Raw genomic sequence first — 26157 nt, forward strand, 5'->3', positions numbered from 1 at the left:
AAAGACGATTGTATAAATATTTCATCAATTATTAATTTACCACACTTTTCGTACTTTCAATTGGGGTAATGAAACATAATAATAACCCTTTATTTTAGAAGACTGCCCCGCCACAGGTGTAGGTACTATATTTTTATATTAAAAATACTACCCTGTGTCAAAAACTTTTATGCTAGATGTTGGAATAACCAAGCTTAAAACAATTTAATTGAGTAAAATAAAATAATTTGCAAGACACACAATAATAGATATTTGTTTTACAAGGATGCCACCTTGTGGTTGTTTTACCGCTCGTGCTAATACAAAAGGTATTGATACCCGAGCAAGCGAAAGATTTCAATATTGATCCACGAGCGTAGCGAGTTTGCTTGCTGAGCTGAGCTGAGCGAGCTTGGCATCTTCCAACTTCAAACATCCTTAACAATAGTTTCATTCTTGAAAATTTGCAATAACAATAAAGATTAATTTACGAATAGGTTGCTAAAAGGTTATGAAGGGTAACATTTTTCTTATAGTCTTAAATTTGTTTAAATATTAAAATGATTTACAAATGAAAGCATGTTAATTACATGAATTATAATGTGCAATTTAAATATTATTACTATAATTTGGAACTGTTTTATATTGCACTATACTTATCAGTGTTCTAACTAAAAATTTAGGCCTACACTTATAAAAACATTTTATAATTATTCTAAAACAGAAAGTAAATTATTTACAAAAAATAGTCAACAACAAATAGTCTTTATAGTATATAATCTCAAACAGACCAGTTAAAGTATATCGGTAAAAATCTTTGGCGACCAAATGGTTCTTTTAAATAAAAAAAATAATCATGATGTTAAATTCGACATGAAATAGCTGTGATGAATAGCATAGTACATTTATAATTTAGACCCATAATTAGTTAGAATCTTCCACTACATTAGATTTATAGACCGAGGTAGGTAAATCAATAAATATAACGCTGTTCTTAACGAAGAGTGTCGCTCGCTGTTTTCTCTGTTCTTTTATATTATTGGGTTGTATTATATATTTAGGGAACAGACTTGTATATATAATAGATATGAATGAAGCATTCTTCAAATTGGTGCAAACCTATTTTTTACGCGGAAAGTAATATAAACATCACATGCGATAAAAAAACTTTGGTCATCTTAAGCATTTATAACAAAAAATTCTTTGAAGCAGCACCGTTCGTTTTAAAAACTAACGTCATTCACGCATCAACAAACAATAAAATTATCTCGCATTTCCTTCATATTTCTCTAAGTACAAGTATTAAATATGGCAGTACTCATTCAAATTGATGCTTTCGGAGACGAGATTCCAGGAGAATCCATTCACATTCAGTGAGATCGAATGGTATAATGGTTATCTGTGATGGTGACCATCAGTGTATGGGAAATAGCGGAGGCGAGATGGTGGGGAGGTGGTTGCCGCAGCGAGGGAAGTCTGATGGTACAGGCGGCAAGTCTCCTTGTGTCCCCACGTGCAATATTAAGTTCATCCCGATTACTATGTGGTATATGAAGTGGCAGTGGAACAACCAATATCCTGGAAAAAAACAATAATTATTAATAATTATATGATGATATTTATGATAAAATTGAGGAAGTTGGAAAATATTATACCGTTCAAATACAAGATTTTATCAAAGCTACTCTTGTTATTTCCATTAACTAAATAACTATTTATTATACATAATTTTATTTTTAATATTTCAGCTTTTTGCGACGTTAGCGTGATCCTTTCTGATTGATCCACGCCAATTTTGACAAGGCACGATATTGCTCAAAAATAACTGCAACAAATTACCAGGATTATCAGCCTTTAGCCTCAGCACCACGTAACCATTGTTGGGCACGGCCAAGGTGTCCTTCAAGGGCGGGTTATTGTACTGCCGATGCAGCAGACCCTTCCGATCCAGGTCCAGGGCATGTTTCAGGTTGATCTTTTTGATGTTCTTGTCCGGAGACCGGCCCATACCGATGACGTTGTAACTTGTCCCGTGAAGGTGGAATGGATGGGAAAGATTCGGCGATTGTACTGGAAAAATAATGTTTATTTTTTATAAAATACGATTTCCATAATATCAGGAAAAACCATTTAGTCAGTATTGTAAAATTACGAGTGTACGTTATGGTTTATTAAAAATAACATATTTCATAATTGGCATCTCTATTGAACACAATTTCAATTCAATTTTTTTTCAAAGAAGAATGAATTTTATAGAAATAAGAGCATTTCTTCATAATGTTAAACACTAACAACACTAAAGATACTAGAGTAAGTATGTGACAAAAACCTGAAGGCCTACCGCGAACAACGTTCGACGTGTTGCCTCCCTGTCACACGTAAGTACAAATTTACAAGTACGAGCCCTCTGTTTGGGGTCAGTTGTTTCGGACAACTATCTTGAAAACAACAGTTCATTGAGCAGTTGTCAAATATATATCAGAAAATTAATATACCTTCATCAACAAGCACAATCTCGACTATAGAATTAAGGGGTACATCGATCATATGTGTGCAGCGACAGTCGACTGGGCAGTCAGCGGGACGGTTGTCGCCGTTGCAGAACAGCTCTGGAGAAAGCTCATGCATCTGCGAGAGCGGCGGCGCCGGCGGCGCGCTGTACGATATCTCGTCGACCAGGCTGAGCACGTGGTCGCCACCGGGTGCCACTGGAAACAGAAGGTGACTTTTGCAGGAAACAAGTATTTCAATGTTTGCATTGCGCAATTGCATTGGATCGATTATATGTCGTTCGTCGTTCGCCGAATGAAACAGTGTGATTATGTATTAAATCACATTTCGGGTCTATCGCGAATTTATTTTAAATATTTTCTTTATTTATAGACGTAGTAAATGTGATTTCATGTGTTCAAAACACGGAAGTTTTATATGTTAGATCGTATCATTCACGAAGACGCGTGACTTTACTCGTATTGTTATGTTATTAAAGTTTAGATTTGTCAAATCTGCGCGTCATCGTGAATGACACGAACTAGGTATACAAGTCTGATTATGCTCTACAAGATTTAACGATTTTTAAAGAGTTATAATAATATGTTTTTCTTTTCATTTCATAGCATGTAAGGTAAGTAAGCTAAATAGGCAATATAAATAAGTATTTAATGGGAAGCGTCTCTTACCTAAATAGTTTTTATAACTGTTCTCCTTAAACAAATCCTTGGGCTTGTAGAAGTGAAATCGGAAGGGCAGAAAGATCTTGACGTCGGGTCTTTCCTGCAGAATGGCCTTATCAATAGGTTTGGCCGATTTCAGGTTGCTTACGCATACTGCGTCGTTTCGGGGGACGTTGCAAATGGCGTCCAGGGGGTTCATTACCTTTAAATAGATATCAAAATTAATGCACATGTTTCAAGAATAGAAATGCCAGAAAGCAAGCCTTTAATCAGTTCACTGAATTCTTTATATTTAATTCGGAGATAAGACTAATGAGATCGTAAAGCGATAAACATGCAAGTAAAGAACAAGGGTAAAGAATATTTTTTAATAGTACAAAAGCAGTAAAAAATATAAATGGAAACAAGCTTCTACCTGTTGCACCGCAATCGTCTCTACTATACACCAAAATACACATTATACACTTCCAAAACTAAGGCTCGCTAGGCACTTTCAATGTCAAAAGTTGTTTTTCGATGTAATAAATAAGGTAGGTAGGTAATGTAAAAATGTACAAAAATGGCTCAGGGGAGGAGGTAGACTTTAATTGTCAATGAACACTTAAAAATAAAAAGAAACATAATCTGCTAAGATGACTTCGGGCAACTTCTAAAGCGGAATAATTTTGAAAATTGCTAATATCTACTTAACCAGAAGCAATTCATAGTTTGGCAACATTTACACTAAATACTACTGCAATGCATTTTGCTTACTATTGCTACAGTAGACAGTGTCACTAGTTTAGTAGATATTTGGGCCTTTTCAGAAATAAATATTGAAAACCTGATTCTTTCACATCTGGACGTTTTGGGCTCATGATCTACTCAGAATCGACGGCATTCTCCATCCCACCATTAAAAAAAGATGTCCCAAAATGTCCATTCCATTACGTCACGTTATAGTATGAATTTTTTTTCACTTGTATGTGCGTGACGTAGTGGAATGTACAATTTTCATACAAATTTTTGGGACATTTTATTTTATCATCAGAATTGAATATGCTAGTGATTCTGAGTTGAAAGAACCCAAAAACACCGGGATCTGTGAGAATCGGGTTTTCGATATTCATTTCTGAAAACGCCCATTTGCCATTCTAAATTACCCCGCTTTCGAAGTCACCCCAATGCACCTTACCTAACATTGTCCACGTTTCCAATGTTAACGACACAGCCTTAATGTAAAGTATAAAATAATAGAAAAAAAGACATCGATAGTGCATAACGAGCCGTAAGGAATTCGGTTAGACGAACTAGGTACTAAATACTACTACGGTTAAGATTAAGTTAGGGTAGGATATTTACACTAATGTACCTACGGTAATAAAAAACAAACCAGTACGGTTACCATCAGTTTGTCACTGACATAAACGCCGTCGAGAACGTAATTTACTTTCTATACATCTCGCTCGCACTCGCATATTAGTGCAAACGGGATGTATAGAAAGTAAATTACGTTTTCGACGGCGTTTATGTCAGTGACAAACTGATGGTAACCGTACTTGTACTAAGTACTACTAGGTTATTATAGTATTTTTTTATATAGTTTGGGTACGGTGACATCTGTCAGCTTAATACAATTTTGCGTTTTACGGTTATAAATTGTATAGAGATGAAAGCTGTCACCGTACCTAAGCTATGAGAAAAATACTATGGGTACATAAGAAATCATAATACTTATGACATATTATTTCTTTGCCTAAAATGATTAAATAAGTAAACATCAATTATGTGGATTGAAAAAGATAAACAGTTTTATTTTATTTTATATATTTTATTTATTTACAACATGACTTCGTCCACCTACAACTTTCTCTATACCTAATAGGTATACGTTTACTAAAGTAAGTAAGTACCTACTACGCAGTAATTGAATAACTCTGAATCCCACCCGAATGTAGGGCCATCGGAGTTACCCCGAATACATCTTATAATCTTTTAAATACGTAGCACAATACATTGCAAATATTAGAAGGTGCGTGATGATGGTACTTAATTAATTTAAATAGGAAAATGAAACGTGATCCTTCGTTAACGTGAACTGCCGCACCACAGGTGTATGCTTTTGCACAAAAACACTACCCTGTGTCAAAAATTGTTAGGCTTAAAGTCGGAATATCTAAGCTTAACTGAATTGCACAAGAAAGTATTTACAAAACCTATTGAATATTTATAAAACGATATTAGATTCTTAAGAGGAACATAAGGGCATAGCTGTGGTTGATATACAACAATTTGTGTCAATATATTTTCAATAATTTTAATATCCAGAGAGGAAAATGGGGACTAGATTTGTATGAAAAGGCGATTTCGCGCGGGTCCTCCACTTTCGTCTTAAAGACAGCAAAAAGACTGTCAGAAGACTGTATAAGTATTCTGTACAATGTCATACCGTTAAGCAATTCTATTTCCTGGGCACTAAATGTCTTTCTGCCTTGTCCAACAGATAGCTAGCTCTAAAAAATTGAACGCTAACGCAACATTACTATTTTTGCGATCACAAAACAGCCTCTTTTCCTGTCTTCAAGTTCGCAACGAGCTTGTACAGACGATGCTGTATTGGGATCAATTTTGTGTATTTTTTTTATTAGAAAAAAAATTGTACTTTAATATATAAATATTGAAAGTTTGAGAGTGTATGTTAGTGCGTAAGTCCATAAAAACAACGATAATTTTATAGGACGATACTTTGCAAAAACAATTGCAAGTAGTTGAGCTTACCATCTTCCAACTTCAAGCATATTATATACAGTGTGTAATTCCAATACGGGAAATAAATTACATGAGTTATATAATTTATCCGTGTAATCATTAATTTAGAAGTTTTCGAAAGTTACACCTAATTTTATTATCACCGCGTAATTAATTTTTGAAAATTTACCGAGCAGCAATGTACCTACTGCAAACATTACGAGATACGAGCTTTTTACGCCAACAAGCGTTGACACTGAAGACAGTCACTTTAATAAGCTCGTATCTTGTAACTTGTGTGTCGCATTCCATTGTGGGTCGGATTATTTTGTATGGTTGTATTTCTTAGCAAAATATCTCAATAAACTTCCTAGGTCCTATGCTAATCAATGCTAACCATCGTTTATTATTTACCCGTATTGCATTTACACACTGTATATGAGATTCATTCAAGATGAGTTGTAGGTATGATTAAAGGATATTAAGCTAAAGTTTTGACTTCACTTAAGTTGCAACAAGGTAATCAACCGTAACGGAGTTACGGTCTCAAGTCTTTATAAACTTGAGACGAGATTAAATACTCCTACTATTATGTGCTTTTTTAAATTATAATCGAAATTGGAACCGACACATTTTGCACTATACTCGTAGTTATCATTTACTAATAATATACTATTGTAATAATAGTTAAGTTAATGTAAGCGTAAGATATTTACAAAAATGTAGACGATAATAATTGTTGTTTTAAGAACCTGAAATATAATTTAGTTTTATAGTCGGAACAAATTAACTCTGCACTGACTTTTATGTAACAAATATGGAAGGACATAATAAACGACATATTTTCATACAAATTTGACTTTTAGGCTGACACTTCCAAAATTGTCATTATAAAGATTGTGCAGAGTTAGCTTGGTCCGACTCTACAGTAAATATTTTAAGCACCAATGGTTTTTTATTCCGCTGTATAGAAATTAGAATCAATTAAATATCTAATGTGTACAGTCGACGTCAAAGATATGTTTACACTTTTGCACCTTACTCCTTTGTAATAAGGCGAAAAGTGTAAACATATCTTTGACGTCGACTGTACCTAATGTAGATGCAAACATGTAATATTGATCGGTCATAACATGTTAACAATCTTATTAATGTGTCTTGTAATAATTGTAATATTATGTTATCTTATTAATCAAATACCTAGTAGGTACCATGTTTAAACATCTTACAACCGATAAAATACTATTTTTCTTCGGAGTTCTTAATTGATACGCTGTCACCTGTATTTTTTTTTATCTTTTTGGAAGCCTGTACAATAACTTCACGACGCATGCTAGGAGCGTCAACTTTATACAGTAGAGGGTTTTCTTCGATACGCCTGGCACATCATTCGCCATAAACATAAAAATATGTTCCTAAAATATAAGTAGTTTCCTTGGCAACATTTGCCAAACCAAATGCCATCTACGTCTCAATGAACCAAACAAAAATATGCAGCTGGTCTTTCATATTTGTCTAAGTACACGAAATAAGATATGGCAGTAGTATTCATTCAATTTCATATCGATGGAATCAAGATTCCTGGAGAATCTCTGCACATTTAGTGAGATCGAATGCTATAATGTCCAACAGTGATTGTCACTGTCAGTATAAGTGGAATATCGGGGGAGTGATGGCTGTGACGTGGCTGCCGCAGGTTGGGAAGTGGGGAGGCACGGGAGGTAGGTCGTCTTGCGTCCCTACGTGGATTATTGTTGCCATGCCGATTACTATGTGGTAGAGAAAGTGGCAGTGGAACAACCAGAATCCTGAAAAACAAAAACAATATTACAATAGGAGGTACAGGTTACTCTGCGTAGAGACAATATACATAGCTTATAAGGGTAACATTCCATTTCTGACCGCAGCTGCACTGTTAGTACGAACGCGTCAGTGTTATTGTCAATTTCCATAGTAAAATGAATGGTAGTGCTGTTGTCATTGGAAATGGACTGTCACCTTAAGGGTAACATTCCATTTCTGACCGCAGCTGCACTACTAGTACGAACGCGTCGGTGTGATTGTCAATTTCCATAGTAAAATGAATGGTAGTGCTGCTGTCGTTGGAAATGGACTGTCACCTTAAGGCTGTCGCCGAGCACGAATATTTCGTTGTAGTGATGTAGCTTATCTTTAACCAATTTCGAATTACTTATGGTCCCATCAACCATGTTTATGCGTTTAAAATAAAATAGAAGTAGAAGAAAATCGTCAAGTGTTTTTTCTAGTCCTGCTCCTAGTTTTCCTTCCTGAATCGTCGTGTTTCTTTTTGCTACACAAGATCGGTAAAAATAAGAACAAAACTACCTAAAAACAGTTTATTCAGTAGGTACTAAATTATCAAAGTGTCTAGTGTAAATTATCTAGGTTCCATTGAACCTATATTTAATAATAATAACCTTTAGAACTTTAATTTTTCCAAGAAAAACTTGAAAATAATTACGTTTTTTTTATCTACATATTTAAAAGAACATGTTGGCTCCGTTGGGCCCCTACATTGCAGCGTTTCAATAAGTGTTACTTGATATCAAAAAAACTGTACACGAATTTCGCAGTTTTTCGCAATATCGAGTGAAAAACGCCAATATCAGTTACTGCATAACCCCTAGCATCGCGCTCTCTTGTCTCGAGTCCGAACACATTCCATTAGGAAGTGCTGTACATCCTCGACAGAGTCGCAAATATCATTGCAGTTGGGCGACTCTGCTTTCCTCATCAAATGGAATTCGACTAAGGCTTATATACACTGAAATAATTACCTGGGTTGTCAGCTTTCATCCGCAGCACCACATATCCATTGTTGGGCACGGCAATAGTGTCTTTCGACGGCGGGTCCTCAAACTGCCGCTCTAGCAAACCCTGCCGGTCCAGGTCTAGAGCGTGTTTCAGGTTGATCTTCTTAATGGTTTTGTCGGGGGACCGGCCCATGCCAATGACGCGGAAGCTGTTACCGTGCATGTGGAAGGGATGAGAGAGGTTTTGGCTTTGGACTGTAAAATAAAAGGTTTTCATTTAACTACTTACGATTTTGGCCCGTCGTAACAAACTGGTTTATAAAATGGCTTAATTGTTGAATATTTAGATGGCGTTCATTAATTGGTAAAACTATGAAATTATTGAATTAATTTAAGATATAAGTTAGCACTCTGTCTAAGCGCTGGTGGCCTAGCGGTAAGAGCGTGTGACTTGCAATCCGGAGATCGCGGGTTCGAACCCCGGCTCGTACCAATGAGTTTTTCGGAACTTAGTACGAAATTTCACTTTGATATTTACCAGTCGCTTTTCGGTAAAGGAAAACATCGTGAAGAAACTGGACTAATCCCAATAAGGCCTAGTTTACCCTCTGGGTTGGATGGTCAGTCATGGCAGTCGCTTTCGCAAAAACTAGTGCCCACGCTAATTCCTGAGATTAGTTGTCAAGCGGACCCCAGGCTCCCATGAGAAAATGCTGGGACAGCGCGTGAAAGATGATGAAGATGATAAGTTAGCACTCTGCTGCCGCTAGGGCATAATAACGGCGGTTATTACAGAACAGTAAAATTTTCATACCAGCAACAACAGCTGAGTTGAGAGAATTCGCAATGGCCGAAACTGGTTGTGGATTTACGAGACTATATACAAGTACAATTAGAAGCTTGGTAGCCTAGCGATAAAGGAATGCGACTTTCAATCCGGAGGTCATGGGTTCGTACTACTGAGTTTTTCGGAGCGATCGATATAAATCATTTCATATTTACCAGTCGGTGAAGGAAAACATTGTAAGGCAACCGGACTAATCTTAATATAGCCTAGTATCTCCTCTGGGTCGGAAGGTCAGATGGCAGTCGCTTTCGTAAAAACTAGTTCCTACGCCAATTCTTGGGATTAGTTGCCAAGCAGACCCAAAAAGCCAGGACAACGCCAGGAAGATGATGATGATACGAGTACAATTAGTAATATTCTATTAGGGTATGATTGTGATCCTACCTTCGTCAACCAATACGATTTCAACTATAGCGTTTAAGGGTACGTCAATCATATGCGTGCAGCGGCAGTCTTCGGCGCAGTCAGGGGGGCGGTTGTCGCCGTTGCAGAACACCTCTGGTGGGATATCGTGCAACTGCGAGAGCGGCGGGGATGGCGCGGCGCGGTACGATATCTCATCGATCAGGCTTACCACGTGGTCTCCATCAAGAGCCACTGGAAACATTAAAGTTGTATTTTTAGGAGACGCGGTTAGATACCGTCTGTCTATCTATAGGGTAAAGTGGGTAAACTGGTCCAGAGACCAAAGGATTAAAGGTCTCTTTTTTAATTATATTTTGAATCTTTATTTTGACAAAACAAATTTGCATTTGTCTTGGCAAGTTTTTGAGGTCTGGGTGGTCCGAAATTCTGTTCCCATAGGTAGGTACTCGACTAATACTCGTGTTCATTGATTTTGAGCAATATATTTCCGCGGTTTATTAACGTTTTTTAATGACCATTACATTGTTTGGTCGACTGTCTACGTTTTTGGAAATCCATAGGTGTTTGCGAGGTCTACAGCTCATAGAACCTAGTACCTAGCTTAGTTAAGTAGCTCTGTGAGCTAGTGTCAATAAAAACACTTACCTAAGTAATTCCTGTAAGTGTTCTCCACGAATAGTTCCGCTGGTTTGTAGGTTAAGAATCGGAATGGCAGGAAGATCTTTACATCTGGCCGGTCCTGTAGAATGTGCTTATCCATCGACTTGGCCGATTTGAGGTTGCTCACACACACTGCGTCGTTACGTGGTACGTTGCAGATGGCGTCCAGAGGGTTTATTACCTTAAGGTAAAGTTGACATTATAATTAAGGCATATCTTTCGCATTTAGAATCGAAAAAATTATATCATAAGTAAATAACATATTTTTCAAAAAAAAAAATCTTATTTTTTATTGTAATTTAAGCAAGAACAAATGAAAATACAGAAATGTACCTTGTCCCGTAGTGTCGAAGTCGATTTCACACCGTGCAACACAAATACCTCACACTTTGCCGAGTAAGGCTCGTTGTGCACTGAAGACCACTTAAGTAGCTGGATAGTCGTACAGTCGGAGTTCAGAAATATCTTTACCATCCAACGTTCCAAACATATAGTTTCATCCTCAAGACACTGACAATAAGGTCGTGTAGGTAAATATATCTATGGAACTTTGGTTTGTAAAGGTGTTTGTAAACTTGACTATACTTTACTGTTGTGTTGGCCGAACTGTAGTGAGATTGCGCACTGAATACCTATTAAGGGTTTGTAATTGAGTAGATTTTTTTGAAGGAGTTGATTTGTTTTAATGGCCAATTATAAAAGCCTAACTAGAAAATGAGTTTGAACGATAAAAATGTGTATGGGCGCCTTAAAAACACAGCATGCATACATAGGTACCATCACGCTCCCCGATTGTTGCGCCATGTAGGGTCCTAGCTAAATCGGTTGTTCAATACTTACGCTATAGAATTTAGCAAGAACCCTAAACGGCATAACAATCCCGTGTGTCGACTGTACATGTAAATAAAAGTAAGATTGTTGTTTAGTAGATCTGGTTAGTGGTGACATTAGTGTTCATTTCAGAGACTAACAAAACTCACTAAATAAGCAATATTTTTTTTGTATCTCTGTATCAATTCTAACGCTTGAGGCTGATAGGTACAGAAGTTTTAGAAGAAGTACTTAATAGATTTATAGCCACAGTCAGGCACCGACTTGGCAGCCACAAAGTGTAGCAGCCCCACTATAAATGTCATATTAAAAATATGAATATTCTTTCTAATCTAATAAGTACTTAGTGAGTTTTGTAGTCAATTGACTGTTATGTTGACTGATGATTACGGCCAACACTGGTATTCTGTTAATGGGTATTAGTAAAAATTACATTGTATTATAATATTACTTGGCTTCAATACTAAGTTTTTTAAGAGACAGGAAGCGGCTACAAATCTAGTAAGTACACAACGGACCTAAAGTGACAGGCTGAGGTGAAAAACTACGAACTAAGGTGCGTCATACACATATCATACGGTTGCAATATTTACACTATTCAAGTACGTGCGTCAATCATTACTATAGTTCGTTTTTTTTAGCATTAGAAAGAAGGTAATCGATTATGACATGTGTTTTAATTGAAATAAGCTTTTTAAAAATCAGTAACTATTACTTGTGAAAGCAGAAGAATATAAATGATCGTTTTAGATTCACAATTGTTACATATTTGCCGTGATTAATTTTAAAATGTGTTTTTTAATTAAAAGACACATCAAGATTGTTTACCTTATTTCTAATGCTAAAAAAACGAACTATATACATAAAATATCTTCACCAATAATACTTTGTATCTGTAAATATGTACACAATAGATTACAAAATATACTTTTATGAGCATGATAAAAATATATAAGTTTTGATTAACCTAAAACTTGCATTAAGGCCTTTATTTTTCCTTGTATTGGCTCGCTCCCGCAATTAAAAAATATAATGGTAGTAAAAATGAACTACATTAATATTATATGATAGTATTCACGGTCTCTGAGCTGCCTGGCAAGGTCTTGAACATCGTTGGGGTGAAATAAAATTTCAAATTATTTTTAAATTTTATTAAAGAGTATAAAAATTTACACTTACAGGTAATTATTAAAAGACATTACAATCTTGCTAAAGCAGTTTAGCAATAATTTCATGAATTAGTCGATGTATCGTCGCCTCCCGTTAGGCTTCATTCATTTGTTTAATTTATTGGCACAGAAACAAATAAACACGAGTAACACGACGTCGTTACACACAAGATCCTTAAAGTACTGGTAACCACGAAATGGTAACTTTTGTGAATACCTATTTAAAATGTACATATGTTTAAAATATGTATGTACAGTCTTCGTTGCTTATGGAGTTGAAGGATGAGGTATGGTCGCTATATTACGACACTATACTGCTGGTAGTAAAATAACAATCTACTTCTGTGTATTTACAAGGAGAATTGCAATTGTCGGTGTTATTTACATGTTCTACAATTTTGTTCGCATGCGAATGTTAGTAACTAGGAAATCTTAAAAAACTATTTATTAATAGAAATATATGATTTTATATATACACGAAATAAATATCCTTGGTGAAACGTATAATGGCAAGTTGTTAGTTAAGACCGGACATCTCCATGATGAATGGAATATACCTAAAGGCAACAAAATAAAAAGTAAAGAGCCTCAAATAGCGTAAGGACGTAATTAAATAATCTAGAATTATCACCAACTAGTATGGCATGTGAAACTGAAAAACGAAACATTAGATATCACCTTTAAATAAATCACGAACCGTCTTAAACCGTTGAATCATTCGAATACATAAGAAACACAAACGGCAGAATCGAGCACTTCGAATCCGCCGAACACATCACACAATACAAACATAAATTTACACTTAGGCAACATAAGATCAACTGCTACTTGATACTTTTGGACGTAAACTGAAACTGGTACTAGGAACCGATCTAGTTAATAGGGGGGAGGTGGTCTCCGCACGTCGGGAAGTTGGGGGGAACAGGGGGCAGATCGGCGTGGGTGCCGACTTGGAGGACTACGTTCATACCGATGACGATGTGGAAAAGGAAGTGGCAATGGAGGAGCCAGAAGCCAGGGTTGTTGGCTCTGAAACGGAGGATAACGTAGCCATTGTTCGGGACGGCAATGGTGTCTTTCTGGGGAGGTAAGTCTCCTTGTTTAAGATGACGCTCGAGCAGACCTCTTCTGTCCAAATCTAGAGCATGTTTCAAGTTAATCTTCTTGACGTTCTGGTCGGGCGACCGGCCGATACCGATCACGTTGTAAGAGTACCCGTGCAAGTGGAACGGATGAGATAAGTTCGCGATTTGAACTGAAAGTGAAATTTTTCGATTAACATTTGCATGTTTATATGTATGTATTTAACTGTTATGGACAATAAAGAGTTTCACTACGTACCTTCGTCGACTAGCACAATTTCTACGACGGCGTTGAGCGGGATATCGACCTTGTGGGTACACATGCAGTTTTGCCCGCAGTCTGCTGGTCTGTTGTCACCGTTACAGAACTGTTCGGGGTTGATGTCGTCGTACTGACTGATAAGAGGTGTAGGTGGTGCCATATATGAGATTTCATCAATTAAACTGATCACATGGTCTCCTTGCGGGGCAACTGTTGACATTAAGAATGCAAATTAAAGTGATACGCGGTCATAATCAAAGTTTAAAGAATACCAATCTAGCAAATATTTTACCTAAATATCTGTTGTAAGTGTTGGGTTGGAAGAGCATTTCCGGTCTGTAGACGAAGAAACGGAAAGGCAAGAAAATCTTGACGTCAGGTCTTTCCTGCAGGATGGCCGGGTCTATGTTCTGGGCGTTCTTCAGCTGGCTGACGCAAATAGCGTCGTTTCTTGGAACATTACATCTGGCATCCAACGGGTTCATGACCTGGATGGTTAGTGCGGAGAAAGGAATTTACGTGCAATTACTATAATACGTGCATACTACTTATAACTACATGTACGCTACATCTAATTATTTATAACTAGTGGTCAATGTACTTGCAAACTAGAGGTATTTCATTCAACTACGAGGGACGGGAAACCTTACGAAGTGCATTAAAATAACTAAGATAATCTAGTTACAAGTTTCTGATAGCTACTAGTAATATTTACACTTTACAGGTTGCAGCTCATTTATCACCGTCAATCTACTAGATTTTAGGCCAGCTTGATAACGTAGTGGTTTAAAACTAAGCCTCGTATAGTAATGTAATATTGACCCAATACTGCTATTTTAGTTTGAGCAATAATCTGCAACATAGTTGACAGTTCGGTTAAGCTTAATCGAGGCAGGCTACTGGGTGCAGGAATCCAGTTGCAATATCCGCCAATTAATAACCACGACAAGTAGATTCATGAAACGAGGTCTGCGGGCTATCGCAGCGGACGTTTCGCTAATGTCATTTGCACGGAGGAAATATGCACCAGTTTCTTCTTCTATGTAAGGTAATGTGGTATTTACAAGTGAATGTCAAGAGCGGAATATACTAACGCCACAGAAAAACAATGAACTAAGAAAATGAATGCGCCAGCTTTATTGGACAGCTAAATAAATGAAACTGCTCACTATAGAACAGGTGCTTTACCATGTGCAGTATACATTCGGTGTTGTTTTTTGGAATAAATCTAATATATAAGTGCTCATGCTAATTCCAATACCTATCGCCTATCTTTTCCTTATTTTTTTTTGTATAGTTATTTACATCGATTTGGACTTACCACACCCTGAGGCACGCCGACATCGTATGTGGGCGGTTGGCTGGATGGTTGGTAAGGTCCTCTAGCGTATCGCAAGATAGCCAACTGTTGAGCCCTCTTCACGCCACACTCACCAAGACCGCGCACTTGGATCCAGTACGCGCCTGGGATGTTGTTGGCCTCAATCACAAAATCGTAACGTTCGCCTAAAATTAATTAACATTTAGTCAGTAGGTAAAGCATTTCATCGAATGCATCGTAGGATTTCTATTGCAACGTTACCTATCCAATGTTTCGCTTCGTCAAGTTTAGAAATGCTCATTAAATTCAATTGCACTATATTCAAAGATTACATACGTTCATAAAGTAAGTATGTGCATTTGTGCACTTTGAAAAGCGTTGTTTACCTGAGAATGAGATGATAGTGTTGACTTGTACGGGCTGTACAGGCTCGCCGTCCGTAGCGATGACGGTCATGTTATGTCCTTCAAAAGTGACCTGTGCCGGGCACACAGAGGCAAAAGCGTTGATCATTCTAAATCTGTATCTCCTTCCAGGAGTAATGGTGAAGACTTCCAGAGGAGTGTTTGTCATAAAACCGGTGTTGGGGTCACGGAACTGTCCCTTTCCGTTGATCAGCACCGACTCGGGGTCTTGACCGGTGTTGACAGCAAGTCGACCAGGGTATCTCTCAGCAGCATCTTCATGGAGCCAGTCACTGAGCAACATGACGTGAGTGGTCAGATCGTAGTCGTACAAGTGGCTGTTGGGGTCCTTGGAAGGCGGTTGGCGTACTACAATGCTGCCATATAAACCGTCAAGTTTTTGCAGACCGGTGTGCGCGTGCCAGAAGTGAGTACCAGCGTTTCCTTGCCATTGATACCTGGAATTCAAAATACCCATGTCAGCTTATAGTATTTTCAAATTATAGTGCTATGTATAGCGTATGAAAACATTCAATAATATACCTGAAAGTGTTTCCTTGTTGAATAGGACACTGTGTCACGAAAGGCACTCCGTCGTAGTATTGCGATCCTCTTTGCCAGATTCCATGCCAGTGAATAGTTACTTCCATACCCTCCATATGGTTTTCAACGTCAATGACAACTTTGTCGTTTTCACATACTTGGATAGAAGGTCCAGGTAACATTCTGTTCGCGGTGAGAATACCACGTTCTACTCCATCAGCCAGCACGCATTGGCAGTGAGACCAAACAACATTGGTGGCATTCGGTGTGCATACTTGGCATGCCCTGAAATTAAGTTTTACATGTTACATACAGGTCGGTAGGCGGTTTCCTTATCAACTATGTGCCTACTCGATGATTACACCAGAATTTCCTCAGCAGCGTACTTGCGTATCGTGAAACATCGGTTTGCATAACCTGTGTCGTCACCTATCAATTATAGGCAGCCCCAAGGTATTTGGATCAGTAGGCGTATACTAAACTTCGGCATTGAAATGATATAGTTAGCAGTTCAGGTGAAACAAAGCGTGAAGTGTGTAAAAAGAAAATGTCGGTCGGTGGGTCGCGGACGTAGTCAAGTGCAAATTTGTGCATGACGTACCCTTTGTTGTATTAAAATGCCAGTCGCTAACTTACAAAAGCTATAAAAAGCGAGCTTAAAGTGCATTGTTACGTTCTAGGCTACGTTTCGGGAAAACGTGCTGATTTTTGTTAATGCTTCTCAATTTAGATTCAATTTCAAATTTACTAGATAACAAACTGAAATAAATGTCATCTCATATACTAAGAAAAGGTGACCAAGGCCTCCAGTATTAAAATATTAAGGATTAAAATATTTTCTGAAAATAATTTAATTTGTTCTAATACTTCTAATAGTAGGTATTACTAGATAACAGCTGATAATGAACATGGAATACTTAAGGCGGTTTGAACGAACTATATCGTGTATATAGTAATTTAGAAATCATTCCAACGCCCGTGGTCACATGTAAAACTATAAATAAACATATATTATCTTAGATGTTTATTTAGTAAGACAATAGATAATGAATGCATTAATCATCCTACAGCAGACTCTCTTTAATGATTAATTTTAGACTATTTTGGTTTAGATATTAAGTTATGCCTGTTATAGAAAGTTAGTTTTAGAAGTGGTTATTACGTTGGTCAAAAACGATTAACCCATTTCGTGCAATGTCACTGGGTGATCTGTCGTAACCGCTAGTTAAGTGGGCGTGCGACTTCATTTCCGTCGAGTGAAGACAATACATTGAGTACAATGGGACAATGTTAAAAAGCCGGTTTTTACGTGTTTACTGGAACCTTTTAAACTTAGTAGGTATTGAGTTAAATTTGTCCGGTTACATTTGTCAGACTGCCAAGTGATTAAACAAAATATATAATGAACAGAACAAAAATGTTTACTTACGCTCCCAATACTGTGTATAATTCGAGGGTGAAGTGATAGTAGCAGATCCTTGGTGGTTCATTTTCTCGGCACGCTCTAGCGCATTCATCAGGAGCCGAGAGCATGGGATTTCTCCTTAGCTCAGCAGTAGCGCTGCTGGTAAAGTCCAGATGCTTTAAGCTAGTTTTCCCATTGGCGTTTCTCGCTAAGGGAGGCAGGGGGCTGTTCCTGATGCCACCGCTGAGCGGACCGCTGCCGCTGGCTTGAGCAAACGGGTTGGATGAAGGCCCGATGGTGCTACCGATGCTTCCGAATGATCCGAATGGGTCGCTGTTGGACGGGTGGGTTTGGACGAGGCCGTGGGTGGCGGAAAAAACACTACTGCTGGAGGTGTCGCGGAAGGGTGTTGCTGTGCCCGCTTGCCACCATGACGCTGATGTGGACTGGTCGTCTGCGATGCTTATGGCTTCTGAAAAGAAAAAAACAGTACACGGTTAAAACAAGTTCATATAATACGAATAATTCAGTAAGTATACTTTTGTATAACAGTATGTAATTGATAAGATGAAAATGTTACAAAAATGTTAATCACATATTAAAAAAGAAACAAATGAATAACAGAAGTAAAATCTAATGAGTATACAACTAAGCGCTAAAAGGCAGAGGTGGCCACTACCAGAACGGGGTGAGCACGTAGCATGCTCTTTGTTCTACTTATTGTTAGTAACCTTATTTCTCCCGATAGCAACCTCGACCCCAAACTTAGCAATCGGGCAGTCGAGGCGTTTGGTCAATACCCTGAGAAGATTATTTAATAAACAACCTATCACCCTAAACGAATAATATTGTCCCAGATCCATACTGGGGTCGGATCGCATAGGACAGGAACGAATGCCGAAATCTAGTGTCGGAGGCCAAGATCCACTTCGGGTCGCCAGCGAAGTAAGTAAGTAAGATCCATACTGGCTAAAAACAATTAAGTTTCCTGTGAAAATGAGAGTTGTTAGTTTTACTAAGTGGCGCATGAAACCTATCAACACCATATATCTTTCGACGTTCGCCGAGCGGCAGTAGCAGTGAACGTACTCTTCAGATCAGAGTGCAAGATAACTCGCGTGGCAGGTGCGTTAATGCAAATTCCGTTGCAACTTGCAACCTGCGCTTGCGCCGACCAGCGTTTATGTTGTCACGAATGTTTTCGTAACGACAATCGGTTCCCTAGAGAACCACGGGTATCAGGAATATAATTGTAACAGGGAAGTGAATGCGACACCTACAAAACTATAGGCTTGCACCGAGAATAACAGTGTAGTTGACTCGCAGGTCAAATTAGATGCTTTTACAAAGTGCAGACACTTTAGTCGGATAGGCATTGACGTAAGACAGCAATCCGTAACGTCACGTTTCGATGTTGCGATAGAAACGTTAAAAAATATATTAATTAGGAGTACATTATTGTTACCGAGAATTAAGTAGTTTAGAGTTACAAGTCGATATCAGGAGTATAAAGGAAGTACGACATCAAACAGTGTCCGGAAAACGCGATAAAAAACCGGACACGGCTTGTCTTGTTCCACGACGTCCGCGGCAGCAACTCGCGGATGCGAAAAGCAGTTGCTGTCTCCATTACATTATTAGGTAATATATATTTATAAAACATACGCATCCTACTGTCAGTCTTGAAAGCGCACTTAAACACGCATGCACTTATATAATTACTTATACTTTCACGCATTTAATACGTTTGAATTTATGTTTAAATCTTGTAACTAAAGATCATATATGCCGCCTATATTATCAGTTATGCAATATGCATAAGAAGCAGCATATCATTAATATATTAAAACAACGTATTCATTCATCTTTGAACGACCGGCACCACAATAATGTCTATTTAAAGTTCAGTAATCTAGTCCTGTCTGGCCATGGAGCAAAAAAATGGCTTGTGAGTGTTTGCTACTGTGGGACATGACTTGGTTCACGGCCTTTAGCACAGTCACTGTCACTTCCTCATTGTCCAACTTTTAAGTAACGTGTAACAGATTATAAGCCAATACCCAACATTTAAATGATTTTTTAACTATTGTTACAAGAAACAAAAAACGTAGCTTTGTCTGGAAATATAAATAAGGTAGAAATTAAAACAAGTTATTCGATAACGACAGTTTTCATTATCGGATGCATGACTTAATTGTCCGTTTAGTTGTAAGTTATGTCAGCTATTAGAAGTCGGTAATAAAATATAGAGTAGGTATTTATAGCACCAATTAATTTTAATTAAACCTATAGGTACCTGTCAGTTAAACATCCAAGGGCGAAAAGTAAGCGTAGCATTAATTGTCTGTGACGCGGGAAAATATAACTATTATAATGACGAATTATAACTATCAGCCCGATTCGAATGGATTTGATATGATATGGATTAGATATGTCAGTGTCAAAAGTGACGTTTCTTTAAACAAAAACTTCACTTTTCTGAATTATCGTATCAATATTACGATATGTCTAATCGTAATATTTGACGTATCTAAAAGTTCGAATCGCGCCGTATTATTCGTGCAACGATTTAGCAATTATAACTATGAATATTAATTAATGTGTTAACTATGATTTCCGATATCATTAGAGCAATAAATAAAATTGTCAAGATTACTCCAAGCTAGAACAGGTATACCTATGTAAGTAAAGGGGCCCACTGATTAACAGTCCGCCGGACGGTATCGGCCTGTCAGTTAGAACAAAATTTTGACAATTCCGATACCGTCCGGCGGACTGTTAATCAGTGGGTCCCTTAAGTAACAATGTTTGTCGTTTAACTTTATGCAAACGGTCGACTTCGAAGACAGAGCACTGGTAAACATAGTAACTTTCAATTAGCAAATGTATCTGCGTAGTTCCTCGTAGACGCTCTTAGGTAACTTTCAGGTAACTTCACAATTAGGCCGTTACGCGGTTATCGTGTGGTTTTTGTAATCGCGAGACAATTTCCCCGTGTTCCTGGTTACAAATGGATCACGGGGAAGTGTTATGTACATGTGCAGGCGCAACAATAAAGTGCGGTTACGATAAACGAGGTTCACATATTCATCCGGAAGGGAAGTCGCAACTTGATTTTTAACTTCCAAAAAAGAGGAGGTTGAAATTCGATGGTGCTCATGTATTATAAATAAGTAGCTGTAAAATAAATTGTGACTTGGTTATGATATTCCTTCTAATTTGTTTGTTTTAAAAAGCCATTATTGTATTACAATTTACAAGCATTTATGTAACAGGCCCATGATACCCTAGGCCTAATGCCCATACCCTTGTTAATTTGGTATAATAGTAATTATTATTAACTAAATAAGTAACTTTATCAGACAAAAATACCTACGTTTTGATCACTTATATTACACTGGTGATATATTACCCATCTACCCATACCCATCCCATCCCCATCTATGTTTAAAGGAGTTCCCTCTACCAACAAACTGTCCTGTCTGCAGTTTGGCAGAAAAAAAAGCTGTACAAATAGGGTTTATTTCGCCTGAATAAATGATTTTTTTTAGTCTATGTACCTATGTATAATTATTTACGAACATTGAAGCACGGGTCAGCTTTCTACTCATGGTGTTAACAGTGTCGAGGAAGAGTAGGTACCATCACGCTCCGCGATTGTTTCGCCATTTAGGGTCCTAGCTAAATTGGTTGTTCAATACCTACTCTATAGAATTTCCAATTTAGCAAGAACCCTAAATGGCATAACAATCCCGAGTGGTGACGTACCTACATGCTGCCTATAACGGCATGTACAGGTACACTTACCTTAATTGTTACTGTGTCTCGTCAAGAGACTTTACGAGGGGAAAACTAGTAAAAGTAACTTTAATTACTTGATTGGTTAATTGCCTGGTTTAGTAGTAGGGCTTACGGCGATATTTACATCGAAAGCTGCATTTTTGGCAGAAAGCAAGCCGCTTTGCCCAGTGATACCAGGGACCAATCTGAATGATTTCATCCGAGGAAACACAAATTTCATTCACTAGAATTCAAGATGGCGGACCTTTTTCAAAATGGCGGCTGCAATATTAAAAAAAATTATAGACACAAAACGGCTGCACCGATTTTAGTGATTGATATATCGATCAATTCGTATTGACACTTGTAATCGAATAAAAAATATGGCATTTAAGAAATTAAAGATGGCGGCCGAATATTAAGAAAATTGTGTTTTTTTTCTTTAATTTTTTTCCTTCTAATGAAAATAACAACTAAATATTCTATAATATGATCACATATTCTTTCATTTAAATGAAACCTGATAATATTATCTGCAAAATAAAAAAAGAATCTTAACAATCCGGTGAGTAGTTTTTGAACTATACGCATTTCAAAAAGCGCGTAACTGCCGTTCGAAACGGCCCGCTCGCGCGGCTCGCGTCAAAACTGAGAACTTTGATGATTTAAAGGTAAAAAAAGAACTGAAAACATATTTACTTTATTTATTGAGCTATAAATAAATAAATAAATTGTATTTCTGCTTATTATTTGTGACCATCACGGGAAAAGTTATGGCGCCTGGCGCTTACGTCGCTTAGCACCGCAATAGTATTGGAGCGGCATTAATAATAGCGTAAGCGCCATCCGCCCTAAGGTACCTCTATGGTGTGACACTACTTCTTACTTCCATACAAAAGGAAATAAGTCTTGCTTTAAAACGTGGTTGTCACACCCTGAAGTTACACCAGCTTTGAAACAAATATCGCAGCCATTACAAAGCCTTCCTGAAGAAATCATGGCTATGCCGGAAAAGTTCACCTGCTACCTATATGACCCACAAATAGCACATTCGTCGGACAACTTGGTACGCAAGGAGCTATTTGCTACTAAAAAGAAATTGGTAACCAGCATCCCACCAACATCGGGGAGCATTACATAAACACGCGCTCCGTCTCACATATCAAGCAGGCCAGTTATGGGGTGATATGCCCTTATTCTTGATGATGCCTCTGTGCCATTGCCATCCTCTTGGGGTTGGAAGTCATCTAATGGCAGTTGGGAACCGCAATGGTCTGATGCCAGGGAGATGGCGTGAATTATCATACCTGGACCATTGCGGCTGTAAAAAAGGCTGCGAAACAATGCGCTGCACGTGTCGGAGAGTGGGTCTACCCTGTACAGTGCAATGCAGCACTTGCAAAGGCAACTGCAAAAACGAAAGGTACTTATAGATAAACCACGCCAAACTGTCCCGCCCCTCCATTACTATTTCAATACTACACACATTGAAATAGTAATGGAAGTTAGTTTGGCGTAGTTCATCTCTATATATTTAATTTAATTATATTAGGTATATTTTGTTCTGATTTCATATGAATTTTCTTTTCTTTCAGTTCATCCACATCGGACGAAGATGATAAAGAGGAATAAATTTGAACCCACGGGTATAGGTTCCTTAGGGCGGATGGCGCTTACGCTATTATTAACGCCGCTCCAATACTATTGCGGTGCTAAGCGACGTAAGCGCCAGCCGCCATAACTTTTCCCGTGATGGTCACAAATAATAAGCAGAAATACAGTTTATTTATTTATTTATAGCTCAATAAATAAAGTAAATATGTTTTCAGTTCTTTTTTTACCTTTAAATCATCAAAATTCTCAGTTTTGACGCGAGCCGCGCGAGCGGGCCGTTTCGGACGGCAGTTACGCGCTTTTTGAAATGCGTATAGTTCAAAAACTACTCAACGGATTGTTAAGATTATTTTTTTATTTTGCAGATAATATTATCAGGTTTCATTTAAATGAAAGAATATGTGATAATATTATAGAATATTTAGTTGTTATTTTCATTAGAAGGAAAAAAATTAAAGAAAAAAAACACAATTATCTTAATATTCGGCCGCCATCTTTAATTTCTTAAACGCCATATTTTTTATTCGATTACAAGTGTCAATACGAATTGATCGATATATCAATCATTAAAATCGGTGCAGCCGTTTTGTGTCTATAATTTTTTTAAATATTGCAGCCACCATTTTGGAAAAGGTCCGCCATCTTGAATTCTAGTGAATGAAATTTGTGTTTCCTCGGATGAAATCATTCAGATTGGTCCCTAGTATCACTGGGCAAAGCGGCTTGTTTTCTGCCAAAAATGCAGTTTCTTTTCGCTAAGCTCTATCACTAGTTACCGTTTCTAGGCTAATCTAGAATTCCTTATTCCTGGTTTTAAATCTGGTTTAGGATTATACATATTTATTATCTGGTGTTGCGCGAAATGATTGAATAATTGAATATAGATAACGTTTGATAGATAATTCCACAACCTAGTCACTAACAACTAATAAAAGTGTAGGAAGCTATTCCCTCTAGCGCCCCACCGTCCTAATACTAAATAGTACTAATTACAGTAATTACAATGAAATCATTAGCAAATGGAAAAGAGTTGCTGTTTTACTTCGCTCGATTTTATATTGATTAAAATTTGACTGCCATTCTTTCTTGTATGGTGGACGGCTAAAGGATACAGCATAACTAGATGCTTGCTAATTAAGCAAAATAAATACATATCTGTATGTATGTGAAAAAGTTTAGATAGGTATTGGTGTTGAAGTTGCTTATACACAAGAAAAATTTAAAAGCATTTATTAAGTTAAATACTTGTATCTTATTAATCTTATTATGGTCGTGAAATTGACAATACTAAAAAGTGTATAGTTACCGCCGTTACCGGCTTAGTGATAAATTTGGCAGTTCAGTAACAAAAAAGCGGGCGTTTGTGTATGTAAGTGTAGAAATTAAGATAAAGTCTGTAAGGGGACACTGAATTAGGTAGGTAACAAAAATCATGATTGCGGTATTGAACAGACAAGGTCAAGAGTGGTTTGATTAGACAGCTCAATGATATGCAACCACAATTTTAGAAGAAATAAGATTGTATCAAATAGGTTGCATCTTAGTAACCAACCTGTTTACAAGGAGCTATATAAAAATATTAGATCCGTTTTTAAAGGACCCCGTACCATAAGTATGGAAAATGTGGTTTCAGTTAAATATTCTGAGATTTTGATATAATGTAGATTTTATCGTCCTGAACAAAAGTCTCTATGGGGGCTACCACTGTTGCCGAGTCCCTTTCAGAGTTACGACTTATTTTGTATCAGATAGTAAATCATTAATTAGATGCAATTACCAACTATATATTTAAACAATTGACATTAGATTGAACCTATATTGCGATTTCGCGATAAACTGGCCATTTGACGAAAGATAAAGTGACTGCAATGTCAACTTCAAACGTGCGTCATGTGCACTTCGTAGATTATTAATAAATAACATAATATTTATTGATAATAATGTGAATATATACCGAATAAGATTATTTATGTAAGGTTTAGATGTAAGATTTACAAATAGGTAAGAGTAAAGTAGAATGGCGTTACTATTAGTTAGAGGACATTGCTTTGTCTGCAATAATGCCTATGTTCCTCGTGCTTTGCGGCGGATACCGGAAAATAACGAAGAAAAAATTCAGATGGCGATTTCATACAGAGAAAGTATGAACAATATCCCGGCTGAATTTATCAATGAGTCCCGTGTATGTATTAACTGTGACCGATTGCTAAATACAGAGTTGGAGGAGCTGCGTCGCGATGATTGTATTGCTTTAAACGTACTGAGGCAAAGGTCGAGCAATACTTGCATGATTTGCAACTCACGAGAAAACCATCCCCGGTTGAACCTCAATGCAAGAACAAACGTCTTCATTGAATTAAACATTTATGTACCCGCATCAGCTCGATGTTGTGTTGGACACTTGGACATTTCCGGGCTACTACTTTTAGAATTGAAGCCCACGTTACTATTTGTTAAATGACGTTATCGACTTGCGGGCCATGAATTGAGTTCATTCCTACACACGTTACGTAAGCAAAAAAAAAGTGATGATTTTGACGTAGACAACATCTCAGAAGAAGATTTCAGTATAATATCTCCCGTAACAAAACAGCAATTTCAAGACATGTTGCAGTATTGTGTGCCGATTAACGACGACGAGCCTAACCGCAATGTCACAGAAAAAAAATTATTGATGTTCTTGGTGAAAATGTGTCAAGGACTCTCTGATGATTTCCTAAAAGTTCTTTTCAAATACAATTCCAGAGCCAACGTGAGTCGCGACATTAAAATAGTCAGGCAATCATTATTGATAAGATTTGTGCCCCAGTCTATTGGGTATAATGCCATTACTCGAGATGACTTCATTAATGCCCACGTGACACCATTCGCTAATGAACTATACAATCCTAATACTGACAATCGACAAGCAATAGTTATTGTTGATGCATCCTATACTTATACAGGAAAACCTAGCAACTTCAAATCTCTCAGAAAATCTTTTTCTTTTCATAAAAAACGACATTTAGTAAAACCCTGCCTAATAGTAGCCCCTGATGGATACATTTTAGATATACACGGACCCTATTTTTCAGACTCCAGAAATAATGACGCGAGCATACTTGAAGTCGAGTTTGAATCGAACGATGATATGAGCCAATGGTTTCGAGATGGCGATGTGTTTTTAATGGATCGAGGATATCGAGATGTTGTGCCATATCTCCAAAATAAAGGCATGCAC

General features: G+C 37.4%; 3 protein-coding genes and 2 long non-coding RNA genes across 5 annotated transcripts in view; 1 reads left to right on the plus strand and 4 right to left on the minus strand.

Annotated features, from left to right (window-relative positions):
* Positions 1-26157, minus strand: part of LOC134792923 (uncharacterized) — a 242032-nt gene that overhangs the window by 77536 nt on the left and 138339 nt on the right. The window lies entirely within an intron of this gene.
* The window catches only part of LOC134792922 (uncharacterized), a 254775-nt gene that overhangs the window by 60586 nt on the left and 168032 nt on the right, over positions 1-26157 (plus strand). The window lies entirely within an intron of this gene.
* LOC134792920 (uncharacterized) lies at positions 890-3442 on the minus strand. Its single transcript, XM_063764382.1, has 4 exons — positions 3159-3442; positions 2475-2687; positions 1819-2049; positions 890-1557 (listed from the first exon to the last, which is right to left on the minus strand). The coding sequence occupies exons 1-4, from the start codon at positions 3382-3384 to the stop codon at positions 1394-1396; spliced, it is 834 nt and encodes a 277-aa protein (XP_063620452.1). The 5' UTR covers positions 3385-3442; the 3' UTR covers positions 890-1393.
* On the minus strand, positions 7173-10751 carry LOC134792921 (uncharacterized). Its single transcript, XM_063764384.1, has 4 exons — positions 10512-10751; positions 9885-10097; positions 8678-8908; positions 7173-7687 (listed from the first exon to the last, which is right to left on the minus strand). Exons 1-4 carry the CDS (start codon positions 10624-10626, stop codon positions 7524-7526), a joined length of 723 nt encoding a protein of 240 aa, XP_063620454.1. The 5' UTR covers positions 10627-10751; the 3' UTR covers positions 7173-7523.
* LOC134792916 (uncharacterized) overlaps positions 12494-26157 on the minus strand; it is a 67379-nt gene continuing 53715 nt past the window's right edge. The window contains exons 2-8 of the mRNA XM_063764370.1: positions 17568-18015; positions 16139-16423; positions 15578-16053; positions 15192-15376; positions 14163-14358; positions 13868-14080; positions 12494-13781 (exon numbers count right to left, since the gene is read on the minus strand). Of these exons, the coding sequence (XP_063620440.1) occupies positions 13399-13781; positions 13868-14080; positions 14163-14358; positions 15192-15376; positions 15578-16053; positions 16139-16423; positions 17568-18015 (2186 nt within the window). The 3' untranslated portion in view covers positions 12494-13398. The remainder of the gene's footprint in view (positions 13782-13867; positions 14081-14162; positions 14359-15191; positions 15377-15577; positions 16054-16138; positions 16424-17567; positions 18016-26157) is intronic.

This window comes from Cydia splendana, chromosome 8, assembly GCF_910591565.1.
Source record: "Cydia splendana chromosome 8, ilCydSple1.2, whole genome shotgun sequence".
NCBI lineage: Eukaryota > Metazoa > Arthropoda > Insecta > Lepidoptera > Tortricidae > Cydia > Cydia splendana.